Source organism: Trachemys scripta, chromosome 1 (genome assembly GCF_013100865.1).
Source record: "Trachemys scripta elegans isolate TJP31775 chromosome 1, CAS_Tse_1.0, whole genome shotgun sequence".
NCBI lineage: Eukaryota > Metazoa > Chordata > Testudines > Emydidae > Trachemys > Trachemys scripta.
In genome coordinates, this window is record NC_048298.1 from 185,937,827 (window position 1) to 185,958,353 (window position 20,527).

The 20,527-nt window shown below is 43.4% G+C and overlaps 1 protein-coding gene across 8 annotated transcripts in view; it reads left to right on the plus strand.

The window, feature by feature from the left end:
* Window positions 1-20,527, plus strand: part of ITSN1 (intersectin 1) — a 209,200-nt gene that overhangs the window by 149,617 nt on the left and 39,056 nt on the right. For 7 of the 8 annotated variants that reach the window (XM_034752246.1, XM_034752221.1, XM_034752212.1 and 4 more), the window contains 4 exons: window positions 6,167-6,333; window positions 9,133-9,178; window positions 15,951-16,072; window positions 19,701-19,818. In XM_034752246.1, the coding sequence (XP_034608137.1) occupies window positions 6,167-6,333; window positions 9,133-9,178; window positions 15,951-16,072; window positions 19,701-19,818 (453 nt within the window). Of the gene's footprint in view, window positions 1-6,166; window positions 6,334-9,132; window positions 9,179-15,950; window positions 16,073-19,700; window positions 19,819-20,527 lie in introns of those variants that run through there. The other variant, XR_004643381.1, reaches the window with a different exon arrangement.

Consider the following 20,527-nt stretch of genomic DNA (forward strand, 5'->3'; position numbering starts at 1 on the left):
CAAGGACCACTCTCACAAGACTGTACTGATTCATGACTGTCAGTCTCTATTACAGTTATGGGCAGCAGAGTCAGCATTGGGGGAAGGGAGTTTGTTCCCGCTATTTTCTCATTGCAGAGTCCAAGGGATGCCTCAGACCTCTTTTAGATCTGCAAAAACTCAACAGAGTTTTATATGATTACTCCTACATCTGTTATCCCGACCTCAGACCCCAATGACTGGTTTGCTGCCCATGACTTAAGGCTTGTCTCCTCATATTATGGCTCAACACTGCGGCGATTGATCTACTGGGGGTCAAATTTAGCGGGTCTAGTGAAGACCTGCTAAATCGACCGCTGATCGCTCTGCCGTTGACTCCGCTACTCCACCGGAACAAGAAGCATAAGGTAAGTCGATGTGAGAATTTCTCCTGTCGACCCAGCGCGGTGTCAACACACTGCTATGAGTCGATCCTAGGCTAGGTCTACACTACCCGCCTGAATCGGCGGGTAGAAATCGATCTCTCAGGGATCAAATTATCGCGTCTCATCAGGATGCGACAATCGATCCCCGAATCAACGCTCTTACTCCACCGCGGGGGGGGGGGTAAGCGCCATTGACGGGGTGCCGCGGGGGGCGATTTTGCCGCCGTCCTCACAGCGCTGTCCTCACCCGGAGGTGTTTTTGTGTATTTAAAACTCCCCCCCCCCCCCCCCATAGTGAAGACCTGCCCTAAGGTACATCGACTCCAGTGGACTTAGCCCAGTAGTGTAGACCTGCCCTTAGAGGATGCCTGCTTCCATTTGGTCATTCACCAGAGCTACAAAAAGTTTTTAAGACTTGTTGTAGAAGATGTTCATTATCCGTTTATGGTGGTCCTCTCTGGCCTTTTGTCAGCCCCTCGAGTCGTCACAAAGTGCATGGCATTGGCTGCGACACATCTCAGGGAGGCAGATGTTTAGGTGTACCCATATCTGGATGACTGAACGGTTCAGGGTCGGTTCAGACAGCGAGTAGTGGTAGCCATGAAAAAGATCCAATCCCTCTTTCATTTGTTGAGCCTGTTAGTCAACAAAGATAAATCAGTTCTCTTTGTACAAAGAATCAAATATGGTTTTTATGAATTAGATTTGACCACAGTGAAGATTGTATTCATCTCCGGCCAGGTTTTAGGTGATCTTGGACCTGTGCAAATACTTCAAGGCTTCATACGACAGTGAGGAATTGCCTGAAACTTCTTGATCCCGTGGCAACTTGCACATACATGACATAGCATGCCAGACTTCACCTCAGTGTCATGCAGAGGTTGTTGTAGACCAGGGATTGGCAACCTTTGGCACATGGCCCATCACGGAAAGCACATGGCGGGCCGGGCCGGTTTGTTTACCTGCCGCGTCCGCAGGTTCAGCTGATCGTAGCTCCCACTGGCCGTAGGAGATGTGCTGGCCGCTGCTTCACGTAGCCCCCATTGGCTGGAGCGGCAAACTGTGGCCAGTGGGAGCTGCGCTCAGCCGAATCTGTGGACGCAGCAGGTAAACAAACTGGCCCGGCCTGCCAGGGGCTTTCCCTGATGGGCCATGTGCCAAAGGTTGCTGATCCCTGTTGTAGACTGTCTGCCATCCATCTCATCATGCAGGTATGTGAGTCAGCACATCCAGTGGAAGTGCTTTGTCATTTCCAGACTGGTGGATGGACCCTGCCATTGTAAACAAAAAGTGTGTGTTTGTGTGTGTGTGTTTGTTTTGACCCAGCCCTGCCCTCCATGACCCTAGTCATGGCTGCTTCATCCTTCGGTTGCGGAGTTTATTTAGGGGATTTTCAGACTCTGGGATTGGACAGATCAGTATCTCTCCCTCCACTTCAGTGTTCAAGAGCTTTGAGCCCGATCTGTCAAGTGTTTGTTCCCTGCATTAGAAGCTGTTTTGTACAGGTGCTCAAAGACAACAGTGCTGTAATATTCTATCTAAACAAGCAGGGAGATGCCAGGTTAGGCAGACACCCTGTGCCAAGTGGCAATGAAACTTCGGTCTTTCTGTATCAGGAATAAGATTATGCTCAAAGTACCTCACCTTCCTGGCTCTCAGGACTGTCTACTGGATCATCTCGGCAGATTATTTAGTAAAGATCACAAAGCAAAGTGCATTTTTCAAATTTGTGGAATACCAAAAATAGACTTGTTCACCATCCAACAGAATAGGAAGTATCACCAGTTCTGTCTTCCTGCTATCCTGGAAGGGGAAACATCTTTATGCTTTTCCTCCCAACCCTATGGTGCCAAGTGTTTTGAGCAAACTCGGACAGGATCATGCCATCCTAATTTGATCACTCCAGCATGCCCCCATCAGCTTTGGTTCTCAGACCTGTTGAGCCTTTCAATTCAAGATCCCACACCTCTCCCTTAGGTCTCAGGACATAGTTTTGCAGGACCATGGCCAGACTCTGCATCCCAAACCTCTCAGCCTATACTTTACTGCTTGGATGCTCTGTGGCTAACTTCCCAGGAAGCTGTCTGTTCCCTTGGAGTGTAAAATATTTTAAATAGCAGAAAACCCTCCCACTTATACTCACCTCAAGAAATGGAAGAGCATGTGGTCACAGCAAGAAGATAAACCTCTCCTTCAGTGGCTCCGATTCAGTCTGCTTTGGATTACCTGCTTTACCTAAATGAAAAAGGACTTTCTACCACTTCCATGAGGGTTCATCTGGCAGCTGTTGCCACATTCCATCCTCCAGTAGATGAAAGATCCGTCTTGTTCCAACCCTACGACTGTTATGCTCTTGAAAGGTTTGGACAGGCTCTTTACCTCCTATTAGGGACCAACACCATCCTGGGATCTGAATTTAGTTCTTTCCATTTTAATGGGGCCTCCTTTTGAACCTATAACTGTGTGGTTGTTTTCTCATCTTTCAATGAAGGTGGTGTTCTTGGTGGCTATTACTTCAACCAGGAGGGTAACAGAATTTCAGGCTTTGGTGGCTGATGCTCCTTATATATTTATCTTTATGAAAGTTAACTTGTGTCCACACCCCAAATTTCTCACAAAAGTGGTGTTGAATTCTAAATAAGCTTATATACTTACTAAGCAACAGAGGGTCCTGTGGCACCTTTAAGACTAACAGAAGTATTGGAGCATAAGCTTTCGTGGGTGAATGCCCACTTCATCAGGCGTCTGATTTCACCCATGAAAGCTTATGCTCCAATACTTCTGTTAGTCTTAAAGGTGCCACAGGACCCTCTGTTGCTTTTTACAGATTCAGACTAATACAGCTACCCCTATGATATTTACTAACCTTTTTTCCTGAAACCTCACTCTCTAAGATAAGGAAAAACTCTGTACTTGGGACATTCATAGGGTGTGTTAGCCTTTTACCTGTTTAGAATGTCTCCTCAAGTATTTGTCTCCTTTGCTGACAGGATGAGGGGGCAACTTTTCAGAGGATTTCTTCCTGGACCTCCTCTATTCATCTGTGCTATGATATTGCTGAAGTTCCACCATTTCAGAGTTTTAGCATACTCTATGAGAACACAAGCAGCATTGTCTGCTTTCTTGGGTCACGTTCCCATCAGTAAAATTTGCAGGACTGCAACTTGGTCATCTGTACATATGTTCATCACACATTATGCTCCCTTCCAAACCTTGAGGCTAGATTTGGGAGCATGGTGTTGCAGTCCTTGTTTAAGTAGACTCCGATCTCCTATTCCATCTAGAACTGCATGTGGGTCACCTAAAGTGAAATGGACACGTGCAAGCAATCAAAGAAGAAAAAAGGGTTGCATTACCTGTTCAGTAGCTGTTCAAGATGTGTTGCACATGTCCATTCCACAACCAACCCTCCTTCCCTTCTATATCAGAGTCACAGCAAGTACTGGCTTCTGGGGTGAAGTAATTGAGAGAGATTGGGTGACTCCATCCCAGTATACTTTTGGCTAGCAGCATGAATGTTCAGAGAGTGCATGCTCTGCCCTGTTTGGGACCACTATGGGAAACAATTCTCCAGCTTTGGTGCACTGCTTTGGTCTTCACGCACAAGGTCAGCTCCCAGATTGCTGCACTGGGCAGTACAGCATGGGGAGAAGGTGACCAACCCTCTGTGGAGAAAGAAGTGGTTCGGGACTATTTAGAAAAACTGGACGTGCACAAGTCCATGGGGCCAGATGCGCTGCATCCGAGGGTGCTAAAAGAGTTGGCGGGTGAGATTGCAGAGCCATTAGCCATTATTTTTGAAAACTCATGGCGATCGGGGGAGGTCCCAGATGACTGGAAAAAGGCTAATGTAGTGCCCATCTTTAAAAAAGGGAAGAAGGAGGATCCGGGGAACTACAGGCCAGTCAGCCTCACCTCAGTCCCTGGAAAAATCATGGAGCAGGTCCTCAAGGAATCAATTATGAAACATTTAGAGGAGAGGAAAGTGATCAGGAACAGTCAGCATGGATTCATGAAGGGGAAGTCGTGCCTGACTAACCTAATTGCCTTCTATGATGAGATAACTGGCTCTGTGGATGAGGGGAAAGCAGTGGATGTGTTATTTCTTGACTTTAGCAAAGCTTTTGATACTGTCTCCCACAGTATTCTTGCCACCAAGTTAAAGAAGTATGGGCTGGATGAATGGACTGTAAGGTGGATAGAAAGCTGGCTAGATCGTCGGGCTCAACGGGTAGTGATCAATGGCTCCATGTCTAGTTGGCAGCCGGTTTCAAGTGGAGTGCCCCAAGGGTCGGTCCTGGGGCCGGTTTTGTTTAATATCTTTATTAATGATCTGGAGGATGGTGTGGACTGCACTCTCAGCAAGTTTGCAGATGACACTAAACTAGGAGGCGTGGTAGATACACTAGAGGGTAGGGATCGGATACAGAGGGACCTAGACAAATTAGAGGATTGGGCAGAAAAAAACCTGATGAGGTTCAACAAGGACAAGTGCAGAGTCTTGCACTTAGGATGGAAGAATCCCATGCACTGCTACAGACTAGGGACCGAATGGCTAGGTAGCAGTTCTGCTGAAAAGGACCTAGGGGTCACAGTGGACGAGAAGCTGGATATGAGTCAACAGTGTGCTCTTGTTGCCAAGAAGGCTAACGGCATTTTGGGCTGTATAAGTAGGGGCATTGCCAGCAGATCGAGGAACGTGATCGTTCCCCTTTATTCGACATTGGTGAGGCCTCATCTGGAATACTGTGTCCAGTTTTGGTCCCCACACTACAAGAAGGATGTGGAAAAATTGGAAAGAGTCCAGCGGAGGGCAACAAAAATGATTAGGGGTCTGGAGCACATGACTTATGAGGAGAGGCTGAGAGAACTGGGATTGTTTAGTCTCCAGAAGAGAAGAATGAGGGGGGATTTGATAGCAGCCTTCAACTACCTGAAGGGGGGTTCCAAAGAGGATGGAGCTCGGCTGTTCTCAGTGGTGGCAGATGACAGAACAAGGAGCAATGGTCTCAAGTTGCAGTGGGGGAGGTCCAGGTTGGATATCAGGAAAAACTATTTCACTAGGAGGGTGGTGAAACACTGGAATGCGTTACCTAGGGAGGTGGTAGAGTCTCCTTCCTTGGAGGTTTTTAAGGCCCGGCTTGACAAAGCCCTGGCTGGGATGATTTAGCTGGGAATTGGTCCTGCTTTGAGCAGGGGGTTGGACTAGATGACTTCTTGAGGTCCCTTCCAACTCTGATATTCTATGATTCTATGATTCTATGACTGCCAAACATACACACACACATACCCCTAAAGTGGAATGGACATGTGAAGCACATCTTGAAGAACAAGTTATCAAACAGGGATGTAACAGTTTGGGTGGTGGTTTTTTTTGGTTTTGGTTTTTTGTTAATAAAAAAAATAGATATATACTTTAGGTCATATTAGAGGTTTACCAAAAATAATAACTTCATCCATAATAGGAGTGTTGTTTTTTTTTTTTGTTTGTTTGGTTTTTTTTTAGAATAGAAGCCTTTAAAGAACTTTAAGTAGTCTTGAAGATCATCTAATTTAGAAAGTTAAATATTAAACCTTATTTGTGAAGGAAGGGGAAATGTTTTGGAGTGAAGTGTTGCCGACACAGAAGCAATAGGGCAGAAAGCTATGAATATCTAACCTTTGGACAGGTCATATGGCATTACTTTCATAAAGATAGATTTTTGCAAATTATACTTTGATTCATCAAGCATTTCCCATTTTTTGAACAACTTCTCCTCCAGAATATATTGCCATGTACACATATGAGAGTTCGGAACAAGGAGACTTAATCTTTCAACAAGGAGATATGATTCTTGTGACAAAAAAAGATGGTGACTGGTGGACAGGAACATTGGGTGACAAATCTGGAGTCTTTCCTTCTAATTATGTGAGACTGAAAGATTCTGAGGTAAAGAGATATGAAACATTACAAAGTCTATCCTTTTTTGTATCCTATTTGTCAACTTTATAATGTTCATTTGATGATTTCAAGTCAGTGAATCAGATGGAGGGTTTTTTATCTTACAACTTTATTGGACATGAAAAAGCATTGTTACAGTGAAGTTTGAAAGATAAGCCTGTATAAACTACCATGGAGTACACCAGTGGTTCTCAACAGGAGGTCCGCACCCCCCTAGGGGTCCCCAAACCCTTTCGGGGGGCCATGGGGCCCTGTGGCTAAAACCCAGAGCCTGAGCCCCAGCACCCCCCCGTGGGGCTGAAGCTGGGAACAGCGGGGCTGAATTCCGAAGCCCCGAGCCCCTGGGCAGAGTTGGAGAGATATGTGTGTTACACCCCCCACCTCGAAACTACAGTGCAAGAGCAGGGCAGTCCCGGGGAAGGTCCAGCCCCCTCCACCTCCTTGTCTCCCCACTCCCTGGCCAGGTCAGAGGCGGGAAGCCTTGTCTCCTGCTGCTGCAGGGGGTTGAAGCTGCTCCTCAGCTCCCAGCCCCCTCTGCTCACGCAACCGGTAAGAGCTGTCTGGGCAGGCAGACCCAGCTCCATGGCTGGCAGAGCCCTCGGAGAACAGGGACCGCAGAGGAGCCTTCCTGGCACACAGCCGCTAGCTACCCCCCTGCCTGCAACCTGAGCTGTTTTCAGACTTTTGAGCTGAGCCTCCCACCTTTTGAGTTACAATTTTTGGTTGCATCCCCCACCCAGACAGGCTGGATGGCCTGCTGAGGTGACTAGGGGTGGAGGTGGCGTTTCCTTCCCGACCCCGCTGTGCGGAGCTGTCCAGAGTCCCACTGGCCCCTGCCTACCCAAAATAGAAGTCAAACTACACCTATTCCCAAGCCCACGACTCCCGTCTCAGAGCCCCCTGTCTCCCCTCCCCATTGGGCCCTGGAGTTTTTATAGCATGTTGTGGGGGGGCCTCAGAAAGAAAAAGGTTAAGAACACCTGGAGTACCCTGTCACTTACTGTTATTAAAGGCCTGTATGATAGTCATGTACAGCCAAATCAGAGGAATTATTGCTGTTTTCCAGTTAACAGTTTTATGACCAAAGAGAATGGGCAGTAAGATATGACTTGAAACAATATAAAAGGGGAAATATCCTAATATGAAATATTAAGCTTTTCCTTCCAAAACAAGGTATTGTAATAATGAACCCAAGGGAACAAGCCCAGGAGAAAAATAAGCTTACCTAATAGCCATATTCTGGTGAAGTTAGATTCATATCAATTAAATTCCAGAAGTTCTGAAGTTGGATGCACTCCCACCACATGTGTAGGCCCTGAAAGGGGGAATGCTTTTGTCAGGGGTGTGTGTGTGTGTCCGGAGAGGACGGGGGTAGTGATTCACTTTTCTTTTCTGGAGATGGTATATTGTATTAAATTTAAGAGATGTTTTCTCACGCACATTCTCATCTATTTGAGAATACAGTTGTCATCTATCAGTGGATGTTAGCTGGGTCATTATGTGGTTGTCTATATACACTTAAGTTCCTTCTTGCAACAAGATGAGAAATATTATGTATTCTACTGATTTATTGCACTTCTCTTCAAAATAAAAATATTATGGTCAAGACTCTAAAAAATGGGGGTCTAAATTTAGCCTTCTAAACTCTTATTTGGATTGGATTTAGGTGTCTAAGGATTTAGGAGCCTAACTTTAGGTGCACATTTTTTTTAAATCTTGACATCTGTGTTAATGAGCTATAACTGTCTGTGGACTGTATATGTGAAATATTAGCGCTTGTGTAGTCATCGTTTAACCTTTTTGACTTTTGGGAAAGACTGAAGAGTGATACTTTTTATCAGTAGTATAGTATGTAGATACTTAAAGGGCGCTCATCTTTTCAATTAAAATAGAAAATATAGTAATCTCTTCTGTGTTAGAGCTCCAAAACACTCTGGTTATGGTAGTGCAATGTTTTGGGCCACTTTTGCAGTACTGTAATAGCTCTTTCAGAAAGCATCTTCCTCTAAGACTTGCCTCAATGCAGCAAATTCTTCATTAAGAATCAGTTTAGAAGATGTAGATCAGAAAACTTGTATTTTTGTAAATATATTGTTTATATCCCGGTTATGCTGTTGGGAGAGCTAATTTAGTAGATTAAAGGATAAATCTAATCTCAACTGTTCATTATTTATGCAGTGCACTTTAAGAACAAATAAAACATGGTCCTGTTCTTGGATCTTAAAACTTAATGTTGGATATAACACAAGTGATAGCAGCATGGGGGGAGAGCAGAAGAGGGGTGAAGGTTTCAATAATATTACGACGTTATTTTATTACATTTTTCCAGCATTCAGAGGTACTGTTTTTCTGGGCAGACTTTCAATAACTCTGATGTGCAATAGGATTTTTGGATTTTCAGAGGTTGGTTCTCCATCTAATTTAGCAGGAGCAATTTCGCCCGCTGTGAACTCTGACTTAGATTGTATTATCATCTTCCCTTTAGATTGATGGGGTTCATGAACGGTCACACAGCTGGAAACCTTCCCAGATTCTCCAAACTAAAAACACTCTTTCCTGCCTAAACTAGTGAAGATGTTTGTTTTTAATTATTCATTACTCACTATTCCAGATAATATTTGGGGTGACAATCCATCTGAGAATTGCTACAAGGATAGATCCCTCTAGGACAGTCACTAACTATTCAGAGCCTTCTTTTGGAAAATGCTGTAGCAAAGCCATTTTGGTAGTCAGGAGAAATAAACATATGAACGTGTGTAAATTTTATATTTGCCTTTTTATTTTAAGGTCCCTGGAACTGCTGGAAAAACGGGAAGTTTAGGGAAGAAACCTGGTGAGTTACACAGTGTGGCAACGTTTTATTTCTCCGTGTGCTAAAGGATATATTTGCTTCTAACAAAGAGTAAGAAACTTAAATAGGAATGAAGTCTCCTTTGTAACAATTTAATAAGTTGCTCATTCTTATTCTTCCCTCTTTCCCTATGTATAGCCCAGTATGTTGCTACCCTTCTTTAAACATTTACATTTGCTTTAGGGTTTTGTACAGCATCCATCACGGCGGTATCCAAGCACCATGTGGTTACAAAACTTCCCAAAAAAATGTTGCCTGAAAGTGAATGTAAATTCACACAACTTGGGGATGGTGCATATAACAGGGCAGTTGATCCATGAGGATTGTGCAGTTTTATGTACGTGTCTGATAAACATGGTGGTGAAGTACACATCCCACTTCAGGTTGTGGCATTCTGCCTGGAATCCTGCATAACTTACTTCCCACAAAACTGACGGTTGGCCCTGTATATTGCTCAGCATGGAGGTTTCAGTGTTCCTAAATGCCCAGCCAACAGGAATGTTTTCACTACTTTCTCTAAATAAAGGAGCAGCAAGAAGATTGGGCATTCTTGGCAGAAACTGGTAGTAGGTGGGGGCACAGGGACAGCTATTTTCTGAATTTTCAGAAGCAATACAAAACTGATTACAGATTTGTCAATGTTTATACAGAGAAGGATTTTATGTCTTCATGCTGAATACACACTATGCTAAAAAGGGCCTAACTTTCCTGAGCTGGCTTGTGATTCTGTTGGAGTTCTTCCCATCAGAGTTCAACACTCAGAAATAATAAAGACTATATTCAGAATGCAATAGAGCTATTTGTTTATTTTCTGAAGGATTTCTAAGCCCTGATCTACACTACGAGTTTAGGTCAAATTTAGCAGTGTTAGGACCAGGATTAAATTGATCTGTCCACACGCTGAAGCCATTTTTATCGACTTAAAGGGCTCTTAAAATCGATTTCTGAACTCCTCCCCGACGAGGGGATTAGTGCTAAAATCAACATCGCCGGGTCGAATTTGGGGTAGTGTGGATGCAATTCGACAGTATTGGCCTCCCGGAGCTATCCCAGAGTGCTCCATTCTGACCGCTCTGGACAGCGCTCTCAACTCAGATGCACTGGCTAGGTAAACAGGAAAAAGCTCCGGGAACTTTTGAATTTCATTTCCTGTTTGGCCAGCATGGCGAGCTGATCAGCACGGGTGACCATGCAGTCCCAGAATAGCAAAATAGCTCCAGCATGGACCGAACGGGAGGTACTGGATCTGATAGCTGTTTGGGGAGATGAATCTGTTCCAAAAGACGAAATGCCAAAATATTTGAAAAAAATCTCTAAGGGCATGATGGACAGAGGCTGCAACAGCAGCAGTGCCACGTGAAAATTAAGGAGCTCAGGCAAGCCTACCAAAAAGCCAAAGAGGCAAACGGACGCTCTGGGTCAGAGCCCCAGACATGCCGCTTCTACGATGAGCTGCATGCAATTCTGGGGGGGGCCCACCACTACCCACCCCTTTCCATGGACACCTGCAAGGGGGGAGTCTCACGCAACAGGGATGAGGATTTTGGGGATGAGGAAGATGAGCTGGAGGAGGAGGAGGATAGCACAAGCGGAGAAACCATTCTCCCTGACAGCTAGGAACTGTTTATCACCCTGGCGCCAATACCCTCCCAAGGCGGCTCACTGACCATGAAGCCAGAGAAGGTACCTCTGGTGAGTGTACCTTTGTAAATATAATGCATGGTTTAAAAGCAAGCGTGTTTAATGATTAATTTTCCCGAAGACTGGATGCATTCGTGGCCAGTACAGCCCCTCCTTTTAAATGGCGAACCCAACAGGGCTTGGTATGGGAAAGCAGGGCACTGCTGTTTGAAACCATTCCCACATATTATGAAGATTGAAGAAGCCGAAAGACTGTGGCTTACCATAGCTGCCTGCAAGCCGAATTCTGTTGCCTGGCCATTCGTGTGCGATCTCTCACAGCAAACCAGAAGGCCCTCAATATAAGAGGCAAAATACAACCTTGTACCGAAAGCACATGTGCTATGTAATGTTAACAGCTTGGTTCACCATGAAAGAGTCAACCCATTGTTCTCTAAAATGTGTCTTCTTAAATACTACTCTCCCTTTTTTCCTCCTGCAGCTGCAAATGTTTCAACACTCCCCCTATCATCTCCGTCCCAAAGGCTAGCACAGATAAGAAGGCAAAAAAAATGCACTCGCGATGAAATGTTCTCTTAGCTCATGCAGTCCTCCTGCACTGAAAATGCTCAGCAGAATGCATGGAGGCAAGCAATGTCAGAGTCCAGGAAAGCAGAAAATGAATGCAAGGACAGGAGCGATGAGCGAGAGGAGAGGTGGCGGCAGCGTGACGAGAGGAGGCAGGATGTAATGCTGAGGCTACTGATATGCTCATATCAAACTGATATGCTCCGGCGTCTGGTGGAGCTGCAGGAAATGCAGCAGGAGCACAGACCGCTGCTGCAGCCCCTGTGTAACTGCCTGCCCTTCTCCCTAAGTTCCATAGCCTCCTCACCCAGATGCCTAAGAATGCGGGGGGGGCCCCCCTCTGGGCACCCAACCACTCCACCTCACAGGACTGCCCAAGCAACAGAAGCCTGGCATTCAATAAGTTTTGAAGTGCAGTGTGGCCTTGTCTTTCCCTCCTACCCTCATCCACCACCCCAACCGGTGCTTCCCTCCTCACCCACACCTCCCGGGCTACCTTGGCAGTTATCCCCTTATTTGTGTGATGAATTAATAAAGAATGCATGATTTTGAAACAATAATGACTTTATTGCCTCTGCAAGCGGTGATCGAAGGGGGGAGGGCGGTTGGCTTACAGGGAAGTAGGGTGAACCAAGGGGGCAGGTTTTCATCAAGGAGAAACAAACAGAACTGTCACACTGTAACCTGGCCAGTCATGAAACTGGTTTTCAAAGCTTCTCTGATGCGCAGCGCGCCCTGCTGCGCTCTTCTAATCACCCTTGTGTCTGGCTGTGCATAAATCAGCAGCCAGGCGATTTGCCTCAACCTTCCACCTTGCCATAAACGTCTCCCCCTTACTCTCACAGATATTGTGGAGCACACAGCAAGCAGCAATAACAGTTGGAATATTGGTTTTGCTGAGGTCTAACAAAGTCAGTAAACTGCTCCACTGCGCTTTTAAATGTCCAAATGCACATTCTACCACCATTCTGCACTTGCTCAGCATATAGTTGAATAGCTCCTTACTATTGTCCAGGGTGCCTGTGTATGGCTTCATGAGCCCTGGCATTAAGGGGAAGGCTGGGTCCCCAAGGATAACTATAGGCATTTCAACGTCCCCAACAGTTATTTTCTGGTTTGGGAAGTAAGTCCCTTCCTGCAGCTGTTCAAACAGACCAGAGTTCCTGAAGATGCGAGTGTCCTGTACCTTTCCCGGCTATCCCACGTTGATGTCGGTGAAACGTCCCTTGTGATCCACCAGTGCTTGCAGCACCATTGAAAAGTACCCCTTGTGGTTTATGTACTGGCTGCCAAGGTGGTCCGGTCCCAAGCTAGGGATATGCATTCCGTCTATCGCCTCTTCACAGTTAGGGAATCCCATTGCAGCAAAGCCATCCACTATGAGCTGCACATTTCCCAGAGTCACTACCCTTCATAGCAGCAGCTCAGTGATTGCATTGGCTACTTGGATCACAGCAGCCCCCACAGTAGATTTACCCACTCCAAATTGATTATCGACTGACCGGTAGCTGTCTGGTGTTGCAAGCTTCCAGAGGGCTATCGCCACTCGCTTCTCAACTGTGAGGGCTGCTTTTATCTTGGTATTCTTGCGCTTCCGGGCAGGGGAAAGCAAGTCACAAAGTTCCATGAAAGTGCCCTTACGCATGCAAAAGTTTTGCAGCCACTGGGAATCATCCTAGACCTGCAACACTATGTGGTCTCACCAATCTGTCCTTGTTTCCGGGCCCAGAATTGGCGTTCCACAGCATGAACCTGCCCCATCGCACTGTCGTTGCCTCCTCGCCTGCTTTTGCAGGTTCTGGTTCTGCACATACTGCAGGATAATGCACGAGGTGTTTACAATACTCACAACAGCAGCGGTGAGCTGAGCAGGCTCCATGCTTGCCGTGGTATGGTGTCTGCTTTCCTGCTCTCCTTCAGAGTTGCAGCAGAATCGGTGGATGACGACGGATGCCACGGGAATAGATATTTATACCGAACGACAGGAGGACCTGCAAGGTGGATTCATGGCATCAGGAAAGCAGAGTTACAGCGGAATCGGTGGATGATGACGGATGCCTGTTTTTAATGCCAAAGCTGTCTTCAGATTTGGAAAGTGTTGTCGGATATTTGATATGGGTGAACAGAATTGCGGGGATAGCGTAATGTGTTCAGTTAACATAACTTCCCAATGTGTGTGTGTGTGTGTATTATATTAATACTGTACACATAATACCCATTAATGTGGTGTATACTATGCCTAACTTATGTATTGGCTAATAGCTTCAAACAGCCTCTGGTTAGGCTTTGTCCCCAGCCAGCCTTTCCTTCACAGGGCTAGCTCAAGAGGTCGAATTCTTTCTGTCAGCCACCACTAAGCCAAGCTTTTCCTCTATCTCCTCCTTCCAGGTGTGACATCTTGCAAGGGTGTAACAGGGTGGGGCTGATTGGGCCCTCAGGCTCTCATTAACCCCTTCTTGGTCATTGTAGGAGCTGTCTCTCTTTTCTGCTGACTCTCCAAATGCCAGTGTGGCTGGGGCAGGTTATGTTAGGCCATCCCAAGACTAAGACTGTTCTTTGCAGAAATGGCTTTTCATGCAAACACTGTGTCACAAATAATACAACACAAAATATGCCTCTTGAAAACTCACAGAAATATTGCACCATAAATAAATGTCTTAATCTAGTCACGCTTAATCTCAAACAAAAGGCAGACTCAGTACACTTCCTGGGAGACCTAATCAGCCTAACCCAGTTACCACATCACCTAGCTAGTCCCCAGTCTCATTCTAGCCATTGCCAAGTAAAAACTGCCTCTGTCTCCAGCCTGTAGAACAAAACACACACACACAAAAAAACCCACTCAAAACCTGCCCGGGGAAAAAGCTTCCCTCTGAGCTCCCATCATTAGAGACCATCATCTGTGAGCTATCTGGGGCTCTTAAATCCTCCTATTACTCCACCCCAATTAGGCCTAAAAAGATCTCCATACAAATGCCCCTTAGTTCCTTTGGCTCATAGGTGGCTACTCAATCACAGCCACATCAAAGACCTAGCGTGTCAAAAACTAAACTCTCAAATCCTTTTCCACTGTTGACAACTCCACTATCCTCAGTTTACCACTGGGTCCCAATTGTTGTAATATTTAACACCACCTCCCTCTTTCTTATGTGAGTCCTGTCACTAAATCCTGCCTTGATTTATTTTCCAAAACGTCCATTTCCTGTCTACTTCCATTGTGACAACATTTTTGCAGGGTTTGATTGTTGCAAGCCTTTCTCTCTGGCCTCCCGTAAACATGTTTTCCCCTGAGAAGTTTGTCCAAATAAGTGCCACCAAAAATATTCCTTGCAAAATGCTTCCATCGTTGTCAATCTCTCATTATTGTCACTGGCTTTCTGTTGCCTCCCTTAATCAAACTAATCTTTGTTCTTCATTTCAAAACTCTCCACAACATACTTCTCTGGTCTTGTCAGGGTCGGCTCCAGCTTTTCTGCTGCCCCAACCGGCAAAAAAAAAAAGAACGGCGGCACTTTGGCGGCAGCTCAATTGTGCCACTTCTTCTACCGCAGTTCGGCGGCGGGTCCGTCCTCTCTTCCTCTTCTGCTATTCAGCAGCAGCTCAAAGAGGAAGAGGGAGAATGAGGGACCCGCCGCCGAAGACCCGGACGTGCCGCCCCGATACCAGACGGAGTGCCACCCCTTTGAATTGGCCTCCCCAAGCACCTGCTTCCTACGCTGGTGCCTGGAGCCGGCCCTGACTCTTGTATCCTTTTGTTCCACTCGGTCCTCCTTTAGCCCATACTAGTGCTCTCTCTGTCAACCTCCTCCTTCTGCTGTTGTGTACAATGTTGCCAACTCTCACAATATTTGATTATTTTATGTAGGCCTCAGCTCTTGGAGCCATGTGATTGTGAGGCTCTCAGAGTTTTCTAAGTTTCTACCTTTAAAATATGAATGCTACAGGTTCAAAATCCACAAGGCAAATTAAAGAAAACCCAAACACTATTCTTTAAAATCTTATGATTTTGGGGGGCTTGACTCATGTTGTTTGACAACCTCAAGGGTTCAATTCAGTTTTTGATGTAAATCCCTATACCTGGAACTCCCTCTCTAACTCCTATCTGCTACACCTCCAACCTCTCCTTCTTGAGGTCTTTTCTCAAAATGTACTACTTCTGGTAGCCAGGAAGACTATAGTCTTTTTAAAAAAAAAAAAAAAAAGGTGGTGTGTGACCCTCATGATAAACACTACTTCCCAAGTGACTCTAGAATCTTCACTCTAACCTGCACCAACCTACCCCGTACTATTGTCTTCACACATCATTCTGTTCCTAATTTATGTGTGAACTCTTTTGGGGCAAGGCTCTGATATATGGTTAAACTGCCGTCCGTATCTGTGGCACAGCATAAATAGAAAATAAAACCAATTTGATGGTAAGAAGTGCATAGTGGACATACTGTACTCATGAGATATGGCACAGTAAATATTGCATGCTAAACTTGGGTAGTGGTTCCATTTTTCAGATTAACAGTAAATGGAATTTTTTTCTTTTTCTATTTAACAGAAATTGCCCAAGTTATTGCCTCTTACACAGCAACAGGACCTGAACAACTTACCCTTGCTCCTGGTCAACTGATACTCATCAGAAAGAAGAATCCAGGTGGATGGTGGGAGGGAGAGCTCCAAGTTAGTTACTACTACTTTTATAAAATTCCACATCCAAATTTTGTTTTATTTTTCAAAGGATGGACACATTACTACCTCTGGGAAAAAATTAGTATGCAGCCAAATTATTTGAAACATACACATTTACATTAGTTCTTTAAAATAAAATATAAAATTATCTAAGGTAATAGCAAGGCATTTTGCCATGCTGTGGATAATAGAAAGATACAAACAAAGGACAAATTTTGGGCTAATCAAATCTATTTCTTCAACCAGTCTTGCCAAATTTCTTTTGGTCTAAACTGACTATTTAAACTGGTCTTTTTTCCGTTGGAAATATTAAGGTTTCAGAGTGATAGTCAGTTTCTTCACTGTCTGTCCTTTCTTCACCGTTAATCTGCTCAATAAATTAATCAGTGGACAGCAGTCATGTAAGGAGATGGTTGCCAAATGTTTAACATAGACTTAGTTTTATCCACCACGTGTAACAAAATTGAGTGTGATTAGGACAAATAAAAAAATTGCTTTTGATTTTAATTTAAAAGAAAACTCAAGTGATCCATTATACTACCTAAGCTAACTGACTCAATTTTTCCCAAATGAGAGCATATCTTGTGTGTGTATATAAAAAGGAATGTTTAAAACTGGTTTTGGAAGTACTGGCCGCTGTTTCAAGTTCTTCATTCAATGGGACTGTTTTGTCACAACGGAGGCTACCACTTTTACGAGCCATCTCTGCAAGGCCCAGTTTAATGAAAAAAAGAAAAAAATTAGTAACTTTTGCCACTAAAAAGCACTGGATGTCAGAAAGTTTTAAAGTTATAAGATGCTTTAAAAATGGTTAATGTTGTTAATACTATTAAAATAACCAACAAGTGTTTTGTTTTGATTTTTAATGTTTAGAACTTGCTTCAGGTCAGTTCTGAAACTTTGACTTCGGTGCTTTTTAACAACAAACCTGTATTTTTTCAGTCCTGCTTTGTGTCATCAATCTGATTTTAGTGTGTATGTGGTGACAATATTATCCAAAAGAGCAAAATTATATAATTTTTTGTAATGCACGTTTGAGTTTATCAAGACCTTAAATATTCACTACCATCTCCTCCCTTCCATATTTCTTTACTGGTGGTTCTTCCCTCTCCCTCTGGGAGCTCCTCTCACAGGTTAATTTCAGCAGCTTGCTATATCACTCTTAATTTATAACGTAAGACGCTCAAACAAGTTTTATTGTTGCCAATAAAATATTTTAAAAGTAAAAAAGTTAAAACAGGATGCCTTCAGCAAGACTGACCACAATCAGCAAGTAACAGGCAGTGTAAATGTTGAAACAAACATTCGACTTTTATTATGTGAATATCCATCTTTACCTTGAGTTCCCATAGTACCTAATTGTATGACAGGTTTAACATGTAGGGTTTTTTTAATGTTTAGTTAAATGGCTTAAATCAGGATTAAAACAGATTTAACTTTTGTATTTAATTTTAAAAGCTTTAGGAACTGCATGAATACATGCTGCCAAACTCCATGCCTGCCAGGGACTATATTAATGTCCTTCTCCACTCTTCTCATAAAATCAAGCCTGTAGTTGAGTGAGAAGTCAGATTCACAAATTACAGAACACTTTGTATGTAACCCCACCACCCTGCAGGACATCTAACACAGCTTTTAATACTGCAACAATTCTTGCTGTAACGTGACAACGTCAGAGACACCAGCAACCTAATAGTATTTTATCTGAAAAGGTTTTGCCTATTGTTGCTACAAGTACGGCTGAAGAGTACTGTAGTGGAATAAAATTGAGGGAGGGGAGGAAATCTATTTTTTTTCCGTAGCATGTTTAGTTTGCTCCTTTGACAGCATTTTATAGTCTGTTTCCTGTGCTGGTTGCTTGGCTCTTTCATGCAGCATCTGGGAAAAGAGAAGCATTACAAAACAAAAGTATGGCTGTAAAACGTGAGTGGCAGGAGGACTCAGGAGATGGTGTAGTATCGAACTACTTTTAATTCAATTTTTAAAAACATGGCTACGTTTCAAGTTGACACTTGTTCTTTTAAACTGTGGAAGAACCTATTTATTGTTTGATTTTTGGCTTGAAACAATGTTTGCTCATAATTGTCCATCAAAAAGAAATAGAACCTCCATTGTATCTCAGTCTGAAGGAGCTGGATTAAATATTAGTCAGAGTGGCAATAAAGATAAAATCAAATCAAATGCTGTAGGACTGCTTTTTCCAAACAGAACAGAGATGCATAAATATCTATCAGGCATTATATTCTGTTAGGCTTAAGGAGATCTTCCAGGACTATTTGGCTGTTGTTAATCTATGCAGACTTTGAATCAGATCTAAAAAGATTAGGTTAAATTGGTAATCCAAGATGTAATACTACACAGATGGCTGCTTTCAATAGAACAAAGATATTTTTGTTATGCTTTAAAAGGCAAACTTCAGTATAATATTAGAAATTCTTACATCTTCATCCAACTACAAAAAGTAAATGGCAAAAAACACATATAAATCTTTAAAAATAAAGAATTAGCACTAAAATTAGTGCCCATTTTACAGTTGTTGGTCAGAAAGATTTAGAAACCATTTCCCAGGCTTCTCTTCTGGTTCTTTGCTGGAAAGAAGAAGTTCATTGACAAAATAATCTGAGACTGTTCCTGTGAAACATCTAGCCCAGTTTTGCAGACAGTATCTGATCCGAGTTCCATCTAGTCCAGTGTTTTGTCTCCAATAATGCTCAGTACCAGATATTTCAGTGGAAGGTGTGACAACCCTGCTGTAGGCAGATCTGTCCTCTACATTGTCTCATCCTAGTTTCCCTTAGTTAAATTGGTTGAAGCCCTGAAGCATGAACTTTAATATCCCTTCCAAAATTGGTTCTTAATTATAGCTGGAGATTCTTGATATCCATGTAAATGTCCAGCCCCTTTTTTTATATCTTGCTAAGCTCTTGTTTGATAAATGTCCAATCTTCAAGTTTAGCTGAACAAAAACTTGGAACACTTCCTATGCCACAGTGTCTGTCATTATCTTTGTAGCAATTGGTAACTGTTTGTGTATCTATTGTAAGTTTATAATACTACGGCTATAGTTTGCTGTTCTCCATGTGTGCTGAAGGTAGGACAAGAAATAATGGAGTTAATCTGCTTCAAGGAGCGTTAGGTTAGATATGAGTAAAACCTTTTTAACTATAAGGGTAGTTAAGCTCTGGAACAGGCTTCCAAGGGAGGTTGTGGAATCCCCATCACTGGAGATTTTTAAGAACTGGTTGGACAAACAGCTGTCAAGGATGGTCTAGGTACTTGGATCTTGCTTTAGTGAGGGGGCTGAACTTGATAACTTTAAGTCCCTTCCAATCCTACATTTCTATGATTCTATACTCTAATTTTAGCTTTTTAGAAATACAGTGTGGGAGAAATCAATGTTTGCCAAGTAGAAAAGGACTTACATGAGTATCAGAATGTTTCAGTGCTCTTAAAAAACAAAAAAAAACAAAAAACAACTATGTTCTGTAAAATCATTTGGCCTATTTTAAAGTGGTCAGTGTAACTTCAAATATAAATAAAATGTAGACTGAGTTACCCTGGCCTGGTTTGGGGTCTGTTGATGTGCTTAACCCTCTGAAAAGAATTATTTTCTTATTAGGCACGAGGGAAAAAACGACAGATAGGATGGTTCCCTGCTAACTATGTAAAACTTTTAAGTCCTGGTACCAGTAAAACTACACCAACCGAGCCACCTAAATCAACAGTATTACCTTCTGGTAAGTAACACAGTAATGTTCTCAAAATATTTGTTGTTCTGTGTCACTTGTGTAGTTTAGAAATGGACATTTCTAGTGAACTAACTGTTATACTAGTCACTTGGGTTTCAAAGTTCCTTTCTAAAATATTTCATTTTTCTTATGAATTTCTATACAATAAGTTTCTTTATTTCATCTATAGAGTATTTTCTCATATCTAGCTTTGATCATGACTTTAGGGAAAGCAGACCAGTCGAGTTAACATGCAATATATCTGTCATACATATTTGCTTATTTTAATGCTAATGAAAGGATACAGGACTGGTGCCCCTAGAGACTGAAATATACTATCCACTAAAGATCCAGCACAGGCAGTAACAAACCGTCCTACTAATGTATGCCAACTGTGGCAGGACCAGGTTTAAAGGTGAGAAGATAGCTCATTCTGTGTCCTTAATATCCCTGCTGAGTTTGCCAGTTTGGGTGGTACCCTTGTGGTAAGGACACTTGCCAATGAGGATCTGAAGTGAGACAATCAGTTTGATCCACATAAGCCATTGAACGATATCCAGATGGTAATGTCTTCCATTAATTTGACCTGGCTTGGACTTACACTCGTACACTACTTCCCTGAGCTGTTCTCTAACCATTATCATTCCCTTGAGCCAAAAGGAGTCTGTTTCTAATTGACTGTGTATAAAACATTGAACCTACACACTGACACACCGAG